Source organism: Notechis scutatus, chromosome 2 (assembly GCF_049901735.1).
Source record: "Notechis scutatus isolate UNSWTSFEM ecotype Mainland chromosome 2, rNotScu1.2, whole genome shotgun sequence".
Classification (NCBI taxonomy): Eukaryota; Metazoa; Chordata; class Lepidosauria; order Squamata; family Elapidae; genus Notechis; species Notechis scutatus.
The window spans coordinates 62,363,191-62,384,659 of NC_142010.1; the positions used below are offsets into that span (position 1 = coordinate 62,363,191).

The 21,469-nt window shown below is 39.2% G+C and overlaps 1 protein-coding gene across 1 annotated transcript in view; it reads right to left on the minus strand.

The window, feature by feature from the left end:
* The window catches only part of STAB1 (stabilin 1), a 148,002-nt gene that overhangs the window by 102,423 nt on the left and 24,110 nt on the right, over positions 1–21,469 (minus strand). Inside the window, exons 8-14 of the mRNA XM_026683543.2 lie at positions 13,649–13,845; positions 13,270–13,397; positions 9,631–9,758; positions 8,229–8,317; positions 6,493–6,609; positions 4,485–4,631; positions 2,640–2,702 (exon numbers count right to left, since the gene is read on the minus strand). Coding sequence (XP_026539328.2) covers positions 2,640–2,702; positions 4,485–4,631; positions 6,493–6,609; positions 8,229–8,317; positions 9,631–9,758; positions 13,270–13,397; positions 13,649–13,845 — 869 coding nt within the window. The remainder of the gene's footprint in view (positions 1–2,639; positions 2,703–4,484; positions 4,632–6,492; positions 6,610–8,228; positions 8,318–9,630; positions 9,759–13,269; positions 13,398–13,648; positions 13,846–21,469) is intronic.

A 21,469-nucleotide genomic window follows, 5' to 3' on the forward strand; every position in this document is an offset into this window, starting at 1 on the left:
CAGGAAACTTTTAATTTCAAGATTCCACAGATGTGCCAGGTGCTATTCTAATAAAGGTACTCTTGAGATTATGCTTGTCTCGGAGTTACTGATTGGAATGGAGGTTTGCTGGAATGATGACACATAGGCAATGGATAGGAGGAACATTTGAAGGAAATAAATCGTGATCCTGTTTCTTGTGTGAAGAAAGGATGAATTTCTTACTGCCCCAAAGCAACATTATGGAATGAATCAATTCTTCATAAGTTTTACTAACATTTTAATGATCTTTATCATCTATTATACTTAATCCTCTGTTTGATCTCTTAAAATGGTTCTGTATCCTAAAGTGGGTCATGAAAATATTAAATGTTCAAAAAGCAGGGGACTTCCGGTTTGCAGGGCTTCGGCAGCAGCAGGAATCCGCGATCGTGCGTGGTTTCTGCCTGCACTCGCTGCTGGAGTGCCCCGAGCCAGCCGGCTTCAGGGCTAAGCCACCCCGTAGAGGTTGGTGAAGACAGGGGAGACCTGGCAGGGTTCGAGGGGAGCTGCACCTCCCCTCCTCAGCTGGCTTAACTCCCTTTTCCGAAGGCGGTAAAGAGCGGTGGTCAGAAATGGCCGCCTCAAAGAAGTACTCATCCAGAAAAGAAAGTGCAGGAGGAAGCTAAGAAGTGAAAGTTTTGGCTGACCGGGATAAGAAGCAACAACCAAGGTATCCTGGAATTTAAATTTTAAAAAAAGATACATCGCTCCCAAAGAAGATCCGGAAGCAGCGAATGAAAGTGAAAAGGGAAAGTTTGTTATTTCTCACTCTCCTTCCTTACGGTGACAGCAGATGAATGAGAAATCAGAAAAACCCACTTTGGCATCAGCAGGTAATTAAACAGGAAAATCAAAGCCAAGGGGACAATAAAGATTTCTGAACACTGAAAAAAATTTTTTTTGCTGTAAGTGGGAAGGGAGAGGAAAAGAATAAGAGTAAGATTTGGCTGGAGGAGACTGCTTGGAATTTAAAAGAATCTAAAGTTAAATTGTAACAAGACTTCTAAAAGATACATTTTAATTGGAACTTTGTAACTGAATTGTAACCCCAGGAAGAGAAAGTGAAAAAAGAAGAAAGTGTTAAATGAAACAGCTTGTGTGTATTTGGACTGCTTGGTGACTTTGGGACTTTTGGAAATTATATTTGAATGATCAAAAACACTTGGGTGGTTGTTTAATTTTTTTTTTACAATGGCATCACATGTAGATGAACTGAAAATGGAATTTAAAAAATATAAAGAAGAGGAACAAGAAGGGAAGGGCTCTTTTGGCTCTGTTTTTCATTTTTTAGAAATGGCGATCTGTATATATGAGAAACTACAAGAAACTGCGCAACAAGAAGATTGGGACAAAGAAGAAGCCATCTTTAATGAACAAGTAACTTTATCTCGGGAAGAAAGGGGAAAGTGGGGGAAGAGAATGGTGAATTTAAGACCTAAAAAAACAACCAAAAAAGGGAAAAATAAGGTGAAAAGTGGATATAATGTCAGAAAGCAACAGAAAAGAGGAATACAGAAGAGGGAAATGGAGTTGGAGAGACAAGGGGGTAAAAAGGGCAGAGTGAAGAAGCAAGGGAGGAAGGAAGGGAAGAGAAGCTACAAAGGTTTGAAACAAGATGTAAAGAAACAGGACTTATTTAGAGATAATGGGTAAAAATATAACTGAAAAAAAGATTCTGCAAAGGTACATAAGACTGTATTGTTGTATTTGTATTAGAAATAATGTTAGAAAATTGGAACAACGTATGATTATAAAATGGGATAAAATATTCAATGTAATTCAGTGAAACTTTTTTTTTTGAACAAAATAAATGAAATGAAATATGAGAGAATTGAATTAAGAAGGAATGGGAACATTTTAATTACATAGTGTTTTAAAATATAAGTGAAATGGGAGGGGGGGAAGTAACTACATAAAATTTATAAGTGTTCCCATAGAAGCATGATACCTATTTGAAAAGGAATGTGTAAAATGTTTAAGATTTAAATGAATATTAATTTTAACGATAGAGTTCAATTGGTATGGATTGTTGTTTTAATTATATTATATATTTATAATTTTTTCTTTTCTTAAAATATAGTGCGTAGCTTTAGAATGTACTAAGCAGAATCCGAATGAAAGTTATGTATTATATTAAGTGTTAAATTTAGGGGAAAGATATAAAGGCGTCATACTCCAATCAGTGATTACAGGAGAAATTTTGTGTTAATGAGAAAAGATAATAGACAGCTGAAAGAGGACAGACAAAGGATATAAGTATAATGATTTAAATTGAGATGAAATAAATAAAATAGAATTAAGAGAGTGAAAAGAGGGGAGAAGCTATATAGAAAATGTAGAATGGTAATAAGATATGGAATGGTATATAAAAGTGAGCATGAACTTGAATTTATGTCTGTACGAAGAGATGTAACCCGGGATCAAGCTGCTTTCCAAAAAAGATGTTTTATGTTTTCATGTTTTGTGTTTTGTTTGTATATGTTTGTTTTTTAAAAATTAATAAATTTTTTGGGGAAAAAAAAAGCAAAACCTGCATTTTTTTTCTGATTAAAAAAGGAAGCTGCAGTATCAGCATTTATTTTATCCCTTCCTGAATATACTGTAGGAGAGATACTCACTTCTAATATAGTTTCAAACCGGCTGGCAATCTCCATGGAAGCAAGAATTTCTGCAATTGTTTTCTGAAAAAACAGATGGATTAGAATGAGAAGTGGTGGCATATACAGAAACTCATTTCAGTTTGAGACAGCATAGTTATGAAATATGCAAACAAATAGTGACACATTTCTCTCCTCTTTCTACTCTGTGCCATAACTAATGTACAGAAAACCTCCGAGTTGTATTCCCAATGCTTTCCCTCCCATTGAATTCAGTAGAACTTGCTCCTTAGCAACTATGATGACAGCACAATCTAAGTTACTAAATATACAGGTCTATCTATCTATGTATATCTATGAACCATGGTGGTGCAGTGCTTAGAGTCCAGTACTGCAAGCTACTTCTGCTGCCTGCCGGCTGCCTGCAATTTGGCAGTTCAAATCTCACCAGGCTCAAGGTTGACTCAGCCTTCCATCCTTCCAAGGTGGGTAAAATGAGGACCCAAATGGTCAATATGCTGACTCTGTAAACTGCTTAGGGAGGCCTGTAAAGCATTGTAAAGCAGTATATAAGTCTAACTGCTATTGCTATTTCTATGTATGTGAAGCATTTGCATCCTGCATTCTGAATATTCTAAATTTGGATGACTTTCAAGATAGGAACCAACACATAGGATCTGAATCATAGTTCACCACAATCAAAAATCCACCAGAAATCATGGAGGTAAAATAAACATGGTGCTTTAATAGCCTTTTGTATATATTCAGTTTCCTGTTTTGCCAATGTCTTGTAGAAAGATAGAGTAATTAAAAATACTGATACAAAAAGTAACAATTGATTGTCATCTGCAAATATTGTACATTTAGGCTTCATGACAATTTTCTGGAAATCCTTAGAGGAATTGATCCAGCAAAAGGTAATATAAGATTGCTCTATCTGTGCATGCCCAAGTGTTTTGTTTTGCTTTTTAAAGGTGAGTTAAAAGAGATGTTAAGATATGTTTAATCAAACTTGGTTCTTGGTAACTATGGAGACATGTCCATGAGGGCTTTTTAGCAATAATGCAAAGTGATTTGCTATCATTTTTTTCTAGCATTTTTAAAAAAACTTCCCAGGAGAGTTAGTTGAGAAAAATCTTGACATTTTGAGTGATGGATAAGTAAATATAGGAAATATAGTTTCCAGATATCTTCCATGGTGTCCAGCAAGGTTTTTATGGAGTGTCTTTCATTTATAAAGTTATCTAGGAAATTGTATGCTGCCCAACAAAGCAATAACTTCAATGCCATATTTGATGCCTTTCGGTCTCAAGAAGATGGCAAAGAACATTGTGGAATGGCTAACATTTTATGAGTGTACCCATCACATTGTGTCAACATTCCAAATCTTCCCAGGGCCATTTATTAGTTTGGGAAAACTGGAGGAAATAATATTTTAAGTGATATATGCTTCCTGTTATACCCTACTATTATGCAGTAGGGGTTGTATGGAACTTTATAGTGTCAAACCATTCATGAGTCCAATGCTATTAAAAAGTGCTACTAGAATGGCTTTAGATCATGGGTGTCCAAATTTTGGCTGGCCTGGATCATGTTGAGTGTAGAGGAATTGTTCTTGGGACCACATATAAAACACAGTTAATATACATAAATACATTTCCTTAATTTTTAAAATATTTTTATTATATCTTGTGGGGCTGCATTACCAGCTATCGAGACCACATGCGAGTTGGAAACATCTCTTTTAGATTGATTCTAGGTTAGAAGTACAATTGTAGCCTATACTTAAAAGCTATTTTGTTTAAGGAATTATGCCCATGCACTGCCTATGACTATTTTCATAAGGAAAAAGAATATTCATCATACCTGAGCATTATCAGAGTTATCCATGGTGTCCATTTTCCTTATACGGTCAACAACATGTATAATACCATTAGCCGCTGGCAGATTGGCCTCCCTGATATAATATAAGTCTTTTGGAGAATCTGAGTAACTGTACCTCATTGGGGACTCCTGGAGAGCAATACAATGGTAAATATTTCCTTCGATTACGTTTTGTTATTGTTTTGAGATTTTATTGCAATTGTTAATGCTTGTAAATGCAGTTATAGTTCTTGAATTATAGAGTGCAGTTGGGCTTTAGACCAGGGTTTAGGTTAGAGATGACATTCATCATTTGTACTGATGGTGGAAGAGGGTCAAGCATAATGCACCCAATCTTGTGCTGCTTGAGCTCTCAGCAGCTTTGCATACTGTCAACTATGATATCCTTTTGGATTAACTTCATTGGAGATGGGAGGCACTATTTTATGCTGGTTCTCCTCCTTTCTCTGTGCCTGGTTTCAATCAGTTATATAATAGAATAACAGAGTTAGAAGGGGCCTTGGAGGTCTTCTAGTCCAACCCCTGCTTAGGCAGGAAACCCTACACCACTTTAGAGAAATGGTTATCCAATCTCTTCTTAAAAACTTCCAGTGTTGGAGCATTTACAACTTCTGGAGGCAAGTTGTTCCACTGATTAATTGTTCTAACTGTCAGGAAATTTCTCCTTAGTTCTAGGTTGCTTCTCTCTTTGATTAGTTTTGTGTCTTGTCTTGCCATCAGATGCTTTGGAGAATAGCTTGACTCCCTCTTCTTTGTGGCAGCCCCTGAGATATTGGAAGACTGCTATCATGTCACCCCTAGTCCTTCTTGTTATCTAATTAGACACACTCAATTCCAGCAGCCATTCTTTATAAGTTTTAGTCTCCAGTCCCCTAATCATCTTTGTTGCTCTTCTCTGCACTCTTTCCAGAGTCTCAGCATCTTTTTTACATCATGGCGACCAAAACTGGATGTGGAACTCCAAGTGTGGCCTTACCAAGGCAAACTTATGACAGGTAGGAAGAGATTGTACCCAGGGCTTGGGGTTGCTGCAGAGTTGAGTTCTTTCTACCTTTTTGTTTAACACTTACATGAGATGGCTGGGATTGTGGTCAGAATCATCAATATTTATACCCAGTTGTACATTTCAGTCCCTGGCTAGTTAGGCTACGTCCTGCTAACCTAGTGCTTAGAGTCGGTATGGGTTGGAATGGGAAGGGAAAGGCTTTGTCTGTTTGCTCCTTCCTTCTCCCAAATCTGGAGGTATGCTATTATTATTATTGATCTGTACAATCTAGGGGGCCATCTTGGACTCTCAGGTCCTGCTCACAAAGCAGATAGAAGCAGTGGGCTTTGCAGAGGCATGTCTTGTACATCAATTGACCAGGGGGCCCTTCATACAGTAATTCATGCCCTAATCACAACACTATTGGGCTCTGGATGTTCTGGGATAGGCCCATCCAACTCCCAAGCCCCTTTAGACCCTAATCGTAGAGAAGACAGATTGAACTCAGCAATGGAGTCAAGTTGCTCAGAGAGGCTAGTACAACAACAATAATCCAAACTGATCCCTAGAATCCAATATAATGAATGGAATCTCACATCTGGTGACCTATGCAACAATGCTCTTGAAAACCACAAGAGATTTCCAGATGATGATCACTAGATCTCCATCTCTGCCCTGGGATTTTAGCTGATAGCATATCTGAAACCCACCTGTAATATCTCATTCGGGCTATCCCCTCCCCGAATGGGCTCCCAGAAATAACATAATATTTGAATTAAATCAGTGAAATATAATTGTGAAACTGAGTATAATGATTGTAAAGGAAAACATTGGACACCTTTCTTTGAACTATTTAAAATGGACCTAAAATTTCAGGAAGGAATTAAGGAATGAATGAAGGCAGGCAGGCAGGCAGGCAGGAAGGAAGGAAGGAAGGAAAGGACAAACTTGTATTTTGAGCTATAGTTTCATTTTTATAATCTCAGGTCTGGAAAAAATATTTACCTGTCCATGAACTTCCACTTTATGTCCAGATAATGTCCAAAAACCCTTATACATATCTTTTAACAAGTGCTGCCCAGCTATTATATGCTTCCTGCAGAATTCCTGTGCATATGAAACCTTCATAGAGAGGAGATACCAAAATAAAAAAGCATTACTCTGTATTCAGTGCGTCTAGTATAACATTTTTAATTTCACTGTACCCAAAAGTATTAATATATAATGTTCCACATCAGTTTTTATAAAGATACCAAGCCCTATATCTAAAATTAGACCAAATAACTTATGATGACACATATTGGATTATTTCTCTATTTTTTTATTTTCCTTTAATTCATTATTTTATTTCTTTTTCAAAACTTTTTCAAAACTCTTAGATGATTCATTGCCTGACAACAGCACTTCAATTTTTTTATCGTACTATCCTTCTTTTCTTTAGATAAGTTTTGAGGTCACTTTTTAAAAATAATAAAATATAATCACTATGAGTCTCTGCCATGTACAAAATGCTATTGAGAGAGCAATCCTATACATTAGCAATTCTGAAAGTGTTGTGATCCCAGGCAGGGTAGTGTCACAAGACATTGTATGGAGATTCACCTTAGAAATGGGGGAAAATATACATGTTCCAGGACAATGATGCAAGATCGAATCTGGGTCGGTCACCAGGACTAGAGATGTACTTTTCTGAGCTTTCAGACTCATGCTGGAGTCCATCCTCAGGGAACTTCATTCTATTGGAATACATGCTTTGGGCTATTCTGTGAGTTATGTTTATGCGGTGACTTCCTGTTGGATGATTGGTGTGTTGATGGCTGGTGATTGGCTGTTGTTTCCTTATTCTGCAAAGCAATTCAGTACTAAGTAATAAGTCCTAAGCTGGTGGAAAATCAGTACTCCTGTTAACTGACAAGGGGCCCATTTCCCAGGCTTTAATCATTTCCCTGGCTATTTTTGTAATGGGGTGGCCAATTATCTTAGTTGCTGTGAAATTAAATGTGTGTTCTTGCAATGTGAGGCTACTAATGAGTTTGGGTCTCTTCATCTGACTGCCGGCTTGTGTTCTTGAAATCTTCCTTCCCATTTGTCCTACATAGTCACAGGGGCAATCCATGCAGGGGATCTGGTAGATTATATTGAAAGTATCTCCCACTTCCAAGCGATCTTTAGCATGCATAATTTGTCCTCATGTGGTAGCCTCTGGGCAGTGTGTGATGCCCACTTGCTGATCTCAGAAGCTGCATTCTACTGCTTCCGAAATGTTTTTGAGGTATGGCAGAGTGTGCCACATAGTTGGTCTTTTATCTTCTTTCTTTTCTCTCCTTTGCATTTTGTGCAGGCATCTTGTAATAAATGCTTGTAGGTACTCATTATGCTTGAATTGTTCATGTGGCACCTTCTGTCCAGCTTGCTGGGAGCTACAGTGGGTTCTCACTCTGCCATATAGTGCTCTGACACAGCTCTTTTTGTGTGAGAGTGGATGGTTATTGTTAAAACTAAGAATGTGTAGAGTGCTGGTGGCCTTATGATAAACCATGGTTTCTAGACTTCACCTTCTTTGCAAATCCTGCAAATAATTATAGCTCTACCTCTCCCTTCCCCTTCATTGTAATTCTCTGTGAAAAACAAACCAGTGAGTAAAAATACCAAATGATAATATTGCTCAAGAAGGACAGTGGTAGCCTTACTTCAGACACAAATGCTAGAAGTAATAAATAATAAGAGAGAAGAATACTTACACTGAAGTTAAATCGAGGATTGATTTCTCCAGTAGGCACAAGAACTGTGAAAGGCCCGTAGTTCTCCAGGGTTAATGAACAACCCATAGCTGTTAAAAGATTCCATACCACATATTCATTAAAAAAACCTGAATATCATAAATAATCAACCTGAAGCATTTTCCTTAACAGAATATATACATGAGCCATGGTGGTGTGGTGCTTAGAATGCAGTACTGCCGGCTACTTGTATTGACTGTCAGCTGCCTGTAATTTGGCAGTTCGAATCTCACCAGGCTCAAGGTTGGCTCAGCCTTCCATCCTTCCGAGGTGGGTAAAATGAAGACACAGATTGTTGGGGGCAATAAGCTGACTCTGTAAACCGCTTAGAGAGGGTTGTAAAGCACTATAAAATGGTATATATGTCTTTTTGCTATATATCTTAGATGTGCAGATTGAAGGTTTTATGACAACATCTTCATTACATTTCTGTTTCTATCCCCTACTGAGAGGTTGAGGGAGACATTTAACTCTTCCTCAATACCCTACAACATTTCCCCAATCTACATGGTCTACCCAGCTGCTGCTTGCCAGACCAGGAAACATATGCAAGTACTTATCTATTTTCCACCAAAAGGGAAGCAAGATGGAACATATACTTAATTTCCCATGTTAATATATACATCTACTATGTTTAGTGATTCATGGTTAGAAAAGTATTTTAGGTATATTTGGGATCTCTTTTGAATTTAGTTTATTAATATAATATTGAGTTATCTTTAGCATTTACATCCACCCCAAAAGGAAAGAAAAAACCACCAAAAGTTTTCAACATCCTTGAATATCAAGGCCTTTTTTTAAAGTCAATAAAATAAATAAATAAAAGTTAGCTAGCTATGGCATCCAAATATATTTTCCTGTTTAGCTACAAATAAGAGAGACAATTTAACACAACCAGCTGAATTTACCTTCTTCCTTGTTTTGAAATTTATACTTGATCTGAATTAAAGGTCTGTGTGCCCTGGATTATATTTTTGTAGCAGATGACTAGGCTGAGCCGAAGGACGGGTGAAATATGTAATCAGTCTGAAGTTCCTTCATGCCAACAAGTGGTTAAACCCATTAGTAGTTCAGATTACTTGTAGAGAGTGATAGCTTGCAATAAACCTGTATCCATTTGAACACCTTGGCTCCTAATTTCATGCACTTGACATTTTTAATTCTTTTCTCAATTAACAAGTTAATTTAATCAATGCTGCTGCCCTTTTAAGTAAGCACATCTGCTGTGACTATGGTAGGATTCTTCCTATTTATAGTAAAAATATGTATTCAAAGAAATCAACTGAAACAATTAGAATATTTTAATGATTTTCTACCCAATTGCAGTTATGTATAGTTAAATTCATTCAGAAAAGAAAGTTACCGAACAATGTCGATGAATCATTCAATTTATTGAAAAAGCTGCTTCTTCTATTTTGCTTAAAGATTTCACTCAGGATAGTTTTGTAACAGGAACGTCCAACTTCAATTTCTCCCTTTTGGCAGATGCAGCTGAACAAAAGAGGGTAATATAAGATGTGGTTTGGGCAACTGTCTCATTATTAAGTGTTTTGCAACCAATTCACATTAATTAAGCAACTATTTAGCGGCTGTAGTTTTTTAAAAATATATTTTATTTATACACCTTTCTTATACAAACATATGTGCTTCATGAACAATGTGTTATCGGAGTTTATCTCTTATACATAATATTTTTCCAATTTCTAATTTCTATCTCTATTTTCTAGTCATAGATAAAACAAATCCCATATTAAAAATATTCTGCATCTTTATCCTTTATTTTTAATGTCAACCTATCCCTTTCTACGCAATGTAGTATTTTTTTTGATTACGCTTTCCTCTGTGGGGATTTCCTCATTTTTCCAATGCTGTGCAAATACAATTCTTGCCACTATCAGGAAATGCAACATTAAGTATATAGTCCCTTTATCATATTTTTCTGGTATTATGCCTAGCAAAAATATTTTTGGCTTATAATCTAGATGCTGTTTTAACATCTTTTCTATCCATGTATGTATTTTTATCCATTTCCCCCCCACTTTTGTGCATGTCTACCACATATGATATGTGCCTGATGTCTGATTGCATTTCCAACACTTGGTGGACATGTTTTTGAACATCTTTGCCAGCCTTGCAGGTGGCTAGCAGCTGCAGTTTTACTTTAGTAAGGGGGAACACCAGAAAATAAAGACTTATTCAAATACTTATATCCAGGTATCCAGATATATTTATATCCAGGTATATGTCACTTCAATTAATATAGGGGTGGTTTAAAAAGAAATAGAATGAAGCAACATTCTCAGTCGCAAATGATATCAATAATATTTATTTTATTTATTTATTTATTTATTTATTTATTTGATTTGTCAATTGTTTACAAGATAATAAGTACAAGTGTATACATAGTTGTGAATATATGAAATGGGTACATATAAGAAAAATAAAAGAATAAGAGAAACAATAGGACAGGGACGGTAGGCACGTTGGTGCGCTTATGCACACCCCTACAGACCTCTTAGGAAAGGGGTGAGGTCAATAGTAGACAGTCTAAGGTTAAAGTTTTTGGGGTTTGGGGAAGAGACTACAGAGTCGGGTAGAGTATTCCAGACATTGACCACTCTATTGCTGAAGTCGTATTTCCTGCAATCAAGTTTGGTGCGGTTTACTTTGAGTTTGTATCTGTTGTGTGCTCTTGTGTTGTTATGGTTAAAGCTGAAGTATTCATTGACAGGTAGGACATTGCAATGTATGATTTTATATACCATGCTTAAGTCGGACCGAAGACGGCGTAATTCGAGGTTTTCTAGTTTTAGAATTTCGAGTCTGGTGGCATAAGGTATTCTATAACGGGTAGAAGAGTGGAGAACTCTTCTTGTGAAATACTTCTGGACTTTCTCAATTGTGTTAATATCACATACGTGATATTATCAAGATCATTCTGGGCATGTACAGGTAGTCCTTGACTTACAACTATTCGTTTAGTGACAGTTCAAAGTTACAACCGCACTGAAAAAATTGACTTACAGTTATTTCTCATACTTATGACTATTACTGCAGCATTCCCATGGTCATGTGATCAAAATTAAGATGCTTGGCAACTGGTTCCTATTTGTGACGGCTACAGTGTCCCAGGTTCATGGGATCACCTTCTGCAACCTTCTGAGAAGCCCAGTCAATGGGAAAGCCTGACTGACTTAGCAATGTGTTACTAACTTAACAATTGCAGTGATTCATTTAATAACTGTGGCAAGAAAGGTCGTAAAATGGGGGAAATTCATTTAACAAATGTCTCGCTTAGCAATACAAATTTGGGGCTCAATTGTGGTCATAAGTCAAGGACCACCTGTAGTGACAAAAGACATAGAAAATGCCAGTATAATAGAATTCTAGAAATAAAATAATGTAAGGATATATTACTATTGAATTGATTAGTGACGATGAAATGTATGTTACAAAGTAGGTTAAGTTAAAATGGTGATTAGCTTGCATAAAATGATGGAATATTAGTAACAGTCTAGTAAGTGATTAACGATAATAATATAAATATATATAGTTGATTATGAAGATCAATTTAAATTAGAAGGGAAAGACTATAGAGATTATGCAAAAGAGATTTGTACCAACCGACACACTGTACCTAACTGAAAGATGGTTTTATGTTTTATGTTTATGTTATGTCTATGTTTGTGTAAAATATAAAAACTTTTTAAAAAAAAAAAATATGCCAGTGTCAACCTTCCTCAATGGTGCCATCCTGATCATGTTAAACTTCAAACCCAGTTTCGTTTGATTATTGCAGAGGTAGAAGTCCAACATATCTAAGGAGTATCATATTGGGGAAGGTTGCCCTAATTCATATCTGAATTGGTCAAAGTGAACCAGTCTTTCTTTTCTTTTTGACACCCACATTTGTAACGTGGGATGTTAATAATATTGGCATTCCGTGCTTGGAAAGATGCCATCACTGAACATTTGAAAAAGTCTATTTTATGCCAGGTGTAATTTTTGTAAAACCTGGAAGAGCAGAGTGGAGCTTAATTGGTATCTAAAAACTCAGGTTAGAAGGAGGGTGATTCAATGGCCAAGGTGGCCAACCATCACCAGATTTGCACACAATTCCAAGGAAAGCATATGATTTTTAAAACATTTCCAAGACAATGATTATTGGATGCTAGTGAGACTCACAACTAGAGAAGGACATAATTGAGCTAGGAATTCAAAGGAAAAGTACCATTCTTCTCTTGCAGCCTAGTGGATCTCAATGAGGCTAGAACAAAGTAGCCACTCCTATGCAGGTGAACAATTTTGCTCTACAGGATGATCATAGAAAGGCCAAAACAGAAAAACACCTTCGCAAGGATTACAGGCAGCCTTGCAAATATTGGCCTCTAATATTGGAAATTAAGACTTGTTTTGTTTCATATATTTTCATTGATAGAGGATAAGCAGTTTTCCAGTAAGAAGATACCATACTCCTGTTGCTTTTAATAAATAATATATAATTTTTAAAAAATGTTGATGTATTTGTAGCTATTGTCGTATTGTATCAAGCATATAATTTGTGTAACTTTATAATGGGGATTCCCATGTCTAAAATATTGCCATCAATATTCAAGAAAGAGGTTTTCGGAATGACCAATATATAGCTGGATCTACAAACATATGTGTTCAAAAAATACCCCCTGCTATTTTTGGATATTATTCTACCTACCTACCTGTCTGATCTGAGCTTTTTAGGAGAAAAATTGGATAAAATACTTAACAGAAAATTAATGCATGTATCAAGAAGTATATTTCACTGGGAACTAGTCCTTCATATATCTCTGTCTGTCTGTCTGTCTGTCTACCTGCCTGTCTGCCTCCCTGCCTGCCTGCCTGTCTGCCTCTCAACTAAGATACACAGAAAACATGTAAATCAGACATGAATTTAGTATTATAGCAAACAACAGAGATCCAGAATAGCTTCTATATTGAATTCATGCTGGGCTTCTGAAATACTTACTTGCTAAACCCATCAGGGGTCATTTCACACCTTTGTGCACTGCTGTCGCAATGATATACTGAGCATTCATTGGTGGGTACGCAATTATTTGCGTACCTTTTCATACCTTCTTTACATTGGCAAAATGGCTATGGAAATAGAAAGAAGACTAGTTACAATGCTTTAGGCTCCTTGCAAGGCTTTAAAGGAAATAACCAACACTTCAAATAATAACATAAAAACCATTACAAACCAAGATGCATCACCTTCTGTTGGCATGAGCCTTCTAGACAAAAACCATAGGAGATAGGAGAGCCCTCAAATAACTTGGCCTTATTGCTAACTGTCTGCTTTTATACATGACTGCTACAATCAAAGTACACTGCAAGGCACCATTTACCTTTCCTGTACCATGGGTAACACAGATGGTGGTATTTATCGGACAGCCTCCATTATTGTCAAGACATGGTTGCCTGACTTGGCATATTCTCCCATTCCCTTGGTATCCCTCAGCACAAATGCACTGATATTTGGTTTCGTCAACAGTCTTACAAACAGCATATGGGGAACATGGAAAGAAGTTACAGGGATCCAGGGCTGAAAAGAAAGTAAATAAAAATATTCAGAGCTATAATAATGCAAAATCAACTTTCAATGGCAGTAGGTTCTGTATCTGAAGAATCAAGCCCTTACCAACTAGAATAATTAATTATATCTTAAGCTGTAAACAATTCCCCAACCTTGACTATATGATTCTCCAGAACAGCCAAAGACTATAGTGCTCAAACATGGAAGCAAAGCCTGTAATATCCAATAATTTTTCTCCACCATGTAGGATTTATTTCTTTACTTTTTTAAAATATTGGGAGCTTGGATTAGGTCTGCATCTGAATCAGACCCAAATTAAAAGACAACACAGCAAAGTCCAATTCTTAAGCAGTACAATACACCTAATGGACAGAATTTTGCCAAACTAAATATATAACCTTTTAACCAAACAGTTATATCTTGACAGATTCTAACTTCTTCCTCCCTCTCTATTAGGTCACGGGAATGAGACTCAGGACACCAGCATGACTGTTAATTGTTTTATTTCCTTCTAGGACTGAGCGCCGGAGAAACCGCGGCAGCCTTTTTATAGTTGGGCTGCTCGCGGCTGTGGCCAGTGATGGCTCTTCAAATTTCCCACCACCACGGACCAACCAATTTCAGGTAAGTATGTTAATACATAACACCCCTCCCCACCTGGTCCGGTCCAACCAATATGAGCCTCACCTACCGTACGTAGTCACGTAGGTAGGTGGGGCTTTTATGGTTTCTACTGGACCTGCGCAACTCAGTCGCAGGTTGGCCTCTGGACTGTTCAAACGGGTCTGTTGTTCCTCCCATCCATCTTCTTGGAACCTCCTGGAAGGTTGAGTTGGCCATGCCGCTCCCGCCAGGAATTTCCTGGCTGGTTGGGTTGGCCTGGCTGCTCCCGCCAGGGATTGTTTTCCCGCTATCCTTCTGGACCTGTTCCTGTCTCCCCGTCCTGCCTTCTTCCCCGGTCTCAGGTTTGCGTTTCCCGACTGGGGCTAGTGTTAGTATTGGTTGTTGCATAGTTGTCAGGGTTTGTTCTGTTATTTCTCTTGTTTGTGGAGGGTTTCCCCCTCCCTTTCTACTTGTGTTTTGTCTGTTTGAGGGGTCTCCCCATCTTCTCTGGTTGTGTTTTGTTTGTTTGAAGGGGACTCCCCCCTCTTCTGTGGGTCTGTTTGGGTCTCCCTTCGTGGCTCTAGATCTGAGCTGGTCTATGTGCCTCCTCCAGCTTCTCCCGTCCTCGGTGTCTACCCTGTATGAACAGGGCCCAGTTATCTGGATCACTTTTTCTGGTATTCACAATGGTTCCCCTGTGAAATATTTTGCTTATACTGGGTCCCCTGTTTGAAATGTGTGGCAATTGCTAGAGGAATCTGCTGGGTTTTTTGGGCTATATGTGGGGTCCAGTCTGTCTAGGTTTGATCTTAGTTTCCTCCCCATTAGTAACTCTGCTGGACTTTTGTTTGTTGTGGCACTGGGTGTCATGTGCTGAATGCTTAGTAGATTATCTATCTTTTCTTGTGTGTCCCCAGGCCCCAGCTTTTGTAATGTTTCCTTCGTGTAATGTACTATGCGCTTCGCCCATCCGTTTCTGGCTGGGTGTCCTGGTGCTGTCAGTGCATGCCTTATCCCATGTTGTGCTAGAAACCCCTTGAATGTTGTTGCCGTGAATTGTGGCCCGTTGTCGGATACAATTAGATCTGGCAATCCATGTCTTGCAAAAAGCTTCCTGAGCTGTCTAATGATGACTTCTGTTGTGGTGGAGTGCATAATGCTTACTTCTAGCCGTTTGGAGTAAGCGTCTACAACTATTAAAAATGTGTGTCCTTTGGTTGGGCCTGCAAAATCAATGTGTAGTCTTGACCATGGTCCCTTTGGTGTTTCCCATTCGTGTTTTGGTGCTGTGGGGGGTGTTGGCCTAGATTCCTGGCAGCGTTTACACATTGCCACCCAGTCCCCTATTTACTTATCCATCCCTGGCCACCATACATAACTGCTTGCTAGGGATTTCATTTTTACAACACCCGGGTGTCCCTCATGTAACAATTCTAGTATGCGTTTCCTTAAAACATTCGGTATGACCACCTGATCCCCCCATAGTACACACCCCTTCAGCATTGAGAGTTCTGTTTGTCTATTCTGGAATTGTTTGGTGGTTTTGTCGCTCTCAGTTTCTGTCCATCCTTTTCCTACCCAATTTAAAATTCGTGCCAGGGTTTTGTCTTTAGCTGTTTCCCTAGCGATGTCTGCTGCCGTTATGGGTAGGTTTTCTAATGTCTCTATTTGAAGGGTTGATGTGGTTGGTGCTGGGTTGTCTTCTATGTCAAGTAGAGGGCAACAGCTAAGCACGTCAGCATGATTTATGTCCTTTCCAGGTCGGTAGGTTAGATTGTAGTTATAGGCAGCCAAAAATTCCGACCACCATGTTATTCATGGTGACAGTATGTTAAGTGTAGCTTTGCGATGATACCCAGGAGTGGCTTGTGGTCTGTGACTAGTGTGAAAGTTCTCCCATAGATATATTCATGGAAACGTTTTATTCTGGTGACAGCAGCCAATGCCTCCTTGTCTAATTCGCTGTAGTTCCTCTCTGGCTTTGACAGAGATTTTGAATAGAAAGCTATGGGTGCTTCTTTTCCATCTAGTAATACGTGGCTGAGTATCATGCCGACGCTGAAAGGTGATGCATCGCAGGTTAGTGTTATTGGAAGTGTTTCTCTGTATTGTATTAATATGTGGTCTGATGTGATTAAGTTTTTTATTTCTTGGAATGCCGTTTCTTCCCGTCGCCCCCAGGCCCAGGTTGCTTTCTTGTCAAGCAACCTGTGTATTGGTTCCACAATGGTTGCTTTCTGTGGTAGGAATATATTGTAAAAGTTAATGAGTCCTAAGAAAGCTTGCAGATCAGTTTTATTTGTGGGTCTGGGGGCTTCTTTGATTGCTCTGACTTTATTTTCTGTGGGGTGGATCTCTTCACTGTCTATCAGATATCTTAGGAATTCAACTTTGCCGGCGGCTAACTGGCACTTATCTTTTCTTACTTTTAGTCCCGCCTCCTTGAATTTGCTTAGGACTTCCCTTAGGCGGTCTCGTAGTTGTTCTTTGTCCTTGGCTGATACCAGGACATCATCAAAGTATGGTACCACCCCTTTTATCCCTTGCAATAGGCATCCATTAAGCTCTGGAACACCCCTGGGGTGACGCTGATGCCGAATTGTAGTCTGTTGCATTTGAATGCCCCCCTGTGCGTCATGATTGTCGGGGCTTCTGCTGTTTCAGGGTCAATGGGCAACTGTTGGTATGCCTGTGTGAGGTCTAGTTTTGCAAAGATTCCACCCCCCGCAGGGAATGTAATAGATGCTGTACCACTGGAACTGGGTATGCGCTTTGTTGGAGCATATGGTTAAGGGTTGCTTTGTAGTCCCCACAGATGCATACCGACCCATCTGGTTTAATTGGTGTCACAATTGGGCTTTCCCACTTTGCGTGGTCAATTGGTTCTAAAACCCCTTGTGCAATGAGTTTATCCAATTGCTCATCGATTTTTGGTTTTAGTGCGAAAGGAACCCACCTCGCTTTTAATCTTATAGGGGCTATGTTTGGGTTTAGACTAAAAGAAATTGGGGACCCCTTGTACTTGCCCAGTTCTCCATCAAACATGTCCCGGAATTCTTCCATCAAGTCCTCTTCCCACTCTGCCTCTGTGATGCTATTTAGCCCTGTGACTTCAATTCCTAATGGTGCAAACCATTCGAGCCCCAATAGGCTGGGTTGATTTCGGTTGACTATGGTTAGTGGAAGGATTCTGATGTATTTTTGAATTTTACTTTGAATTGTCCTGTACCTACTACAGGAATTTTGTTTCCTTGGTAGTCTTTCAGCATTAGTGTTTGTCTTTCAAGTCCTTCCTGGCTTATGTCTGGTATCAGTCTTTTTATGATGTCCCACGATACCATTGATAAGTATAAGCCTGAGTCCACTTCCATCTGTCATGGCTGGCCTTCTATGGTGACCTGGACATATACCTTCTGGGTGTTTGTCGTGTTGGAGTGTCCGATGGTCACCGTTTGGTGTGTTTCATCTCTTCCATTGTTTGTCTCTTTCCCTTACCTGTTTCTGTTGTCTTGGTTCCAGCAGCTCCCTGTTTGTTTCTCCCTCTCTCAGGGGTGGGGGGTGGGGGGGTTGTTCCATCTTTGTCTAGGGCCGTAGTTTTTCCTTGCTCGGCATGCCCTAGCAATATGTCCCCAGCGATCACAATGTTTGCAAGATTGCATCTAGGAAACGGCACTCGGAACGTGGATGGTTCACCTCACAACCGGCACAGCGAAATTCCTTCCTTTTTCCATTCTGGTCTCTTCTGCCCTGTTCCAAACAGAGTTGATTTACCCCTTCTTCTTCCTCATCATCTTCCAAGGGGGACTTGATGTCCTCGTGGTGGGTTATGGTGGTGTTTTTTGGGTTCTCTGTTGGTGCTTTGTTCATTTTCAGCATGGCTGCCACCGATTTCTGTGTGGCTTTTGCTGCGGTAGCTTCTTCTATTGCTTCTTGGAGCATTATTTTGGGTTTTGTTAGTAATTGACCCTGTAGTGTGAGATCCCTCAGCCCCACGACCACTCGGTCTCTCATGGCTTCATCCATATTTAGGAATTTGCATGCTCCAGTGATGTCCCTCAGCATTGCAACGAAATCACTGATGTTCTTGCCTTCTTTTTGGTCACACCAATAAAATTCATGTCTTTTGATGAGGCAGGAGACGGCTGGTGTGTAGTGAGCCCTCAGTATTCTTTCCAGGTCCAGCCAGGCCACCGTTTTCACATCAGTGAGTTCCACTAATGCTTTGGCCATCTTGAATACCGTGGGCCCACAATGGGTGAGGAAGATGGCTCTCTTCCTATTTATTTATTTATTTGATTTACCAATTGTTTACAAGATAATAAGTATAAGTGTATACATAGTTGTGAATACATGAAATGGGTACATATAAGAAAAATAAAAGAAGAATAAGAGAAACAATAGGACAGGGACAGTAGGCACGTTGGTACGCTTATGCACGCCCCCTACAGACCTCTTAGGAAAGGGGTGAGGTCAATAGTAGACAGTCTAAGGTTAAAGTTTTTGGGGTTTGGGGAAGAAACTACAGAGTCGGGTACAGTATTCCAGACATTGACCACTCTATTGCTGAAGTCGTATTTCCTGCAATCGAGTTTGGTGCGGTTAACTTTGAGTTTGTATCTATTGTGTGCTCTTGTGTTGTTATGGTTGAAGCTGAAGTATTCATTGACAGGTAGGACATTGCAATGTATGATTTTATATACCATGCTTAAATCAGACCGAAGACGGCGTAATTCAAGGTTTTCTAGTTCTAGAATTTCAAGTCTGGTGGCATAAGGTATTCTACAACGAGTAGAGGAGTGGAGAACTCTTCTTGTGAAATATTTCTGGACTTTCTCAATTGTGCTAATATCAGATACGTAATGTGGGTTCCAGACTGATGAACTGTATTCGAGTATTGGTCTAGCAAATGTTTTATATGCTCTGGTTAGTAGTGTGATATTACCAGAGAAAAAGCTACGTAGGATTAGGTTAACAACTCTTAATGCCTTTTTGGCTATGTAGTTGCAGTGGGCTCTAGCACTTAGATCATTAGAGGTGAGTCCTTTACAGAGCTTGGGTCATCAACAAGATCTTGACTATTCAGCTTGTATTTTATTTTCTGATTTTTTTTTGCCAATATGTAAGACAGAGCATTTATTTGTTGAGATTTGAAGTTGCCATTTGTTTGACCATTCTGATACATAGTCAAGATCTTTTTGTAGGGTAGCAGTATTTTCTGTGGTATTGAACAGCTTTACATCATCAGCGAAAAGAACGCAATTGCTCTTAATATGATCACAGAGGTCATTTATGTAGAGTATGAAGAGAGTTGGTCCTAGAACACTGCCTTGGGGGACACCACTATATTATGGAGGTCGCTCCCTTTGAGGAACATGAGGAATCGGTCGATGTACGATTCCCAGTCTTAGGTTGCTGGATCGAACGGTGTGGGTGGTGTGTTGTTTCCAGCCATGTCGTCTCGATGCGCTGCCGGTGTTCATCAGTTGCCATGTGCTTGCTGGTTCCCTTTGTCTCAGAATCCCATCCTCATCACCAGTGTTAGGTCGCCGGAATGAAACTCATGAGACACCATCATGACTGTCAATTGTTTTATTTCCTTCTAGGACTGAGTGCTAGAGAAACCGCAGCAGCCCTTTCTATAGGCAAAGTATAAATCCTAGATGTTTGTCTGAGCTAAGTTTGACTGAAGTTTCTGAGGGTGATGCAAGGAAGGGGCTTGTGTTCTGAAAGAGTGTTGGGTAATTCCTATTCTGGCTGAATGGCTTTTGTCCTGTTTTGGCTCTTGGGTGAGGGTATTTGCTTATGAATAGAGCTGTCTAGATACTTGTCTTCTTTCAATAAGCTCTTTATCTCTTAAGTGCTGACATCTGCTGAGGGCTGTTAAGAAAGGTGGGGGCAGTGGCTCCCGGTTTGACCTTCTTCAGCGATAGACCGAAACCTCGTCTCTGCGAGGCGTCAATCCGTGCTCACCACTGGAGCGCCCCGAGCCGGCTGGTTTCGGGGCTAAGCCTCCCCGTAGAGGTGATGAAGAGGGGGCAGACTGCCTGCAGGGTTGAGGAGAGCCACATCTCTCCTCCCCAGCTGGCCATTATTCTCTTTCCCGAAGGCGGTTGCAGCGGTGGTCAGAAATGGCCACCACAAAGAAGAACTCAACCGGAAAAGAATGTGCAGGAGGAAGATAAGAAGAGAAAGTTTTGGTTATCCAGGTCAAATAGCAAAAGCAACAAATAAGGTACCCTGGAATTGAAACTATTAAAAAACAATAACATTGTTCCCTAAGAAGATTTTTAAGCTGCGAAGGAGAGAGAAAAGGGAAAAGCTTTGGTTTTCTCCTTTTCCTATACTGACAGCTAAGAGACTTAAGCAAGAAACTGGAAAAAAAATCCACTTTGACATCAATAGGCATTTAATGCTGAAAATAAAAAGTCAAAGGGATAATAAAGATTTCTGGATAATTAAAAGCTTTTGAAAACAGGAAAGGAGAGAAAAAGAATAAAAGGGCAGGATCTGGAAGGCGAGGAGACTGCTTCGAGTTAAAAAAGAACTTACAGCAAAATCTCAACAAGACTTCCAAAAGATACATTCTAACTGAAATATCGCAACAAAAACCCCAGGAAGAGAAAGTCGAAAAAGAAATAAGAAGATATAACTCGGGACTATTTGGATTACTTGATGATTTCTGGATTCTTGGTTATTGTTTTGAATGACTAAAATCAATCGGGTGGTTGTTTAAAATTGTTTAAAATGGCTCCACTTTTAGAAGAACTGAAAATGGAACTTTAAAAGTACAAAGAAGATGCACAAGAAGGGAGAGGTTCTTTTGGCTTCATATTTCAGTTTTTAGAAATGGAGATTTGGAATTATGAGAAACAACAAGAAATGCCTGCAGAACAAGAAGATTGCAACAAAGAAGAAGCCATCTTTAATGAACAAGTAATCTTAGATGCGGGGGGAAGGAAAGGGGGGGGGAAAGAGAATGGAAAGTTTAAGATTGGGGAAAACAACTCCAAAAAAAATAGAGTGAAAAATA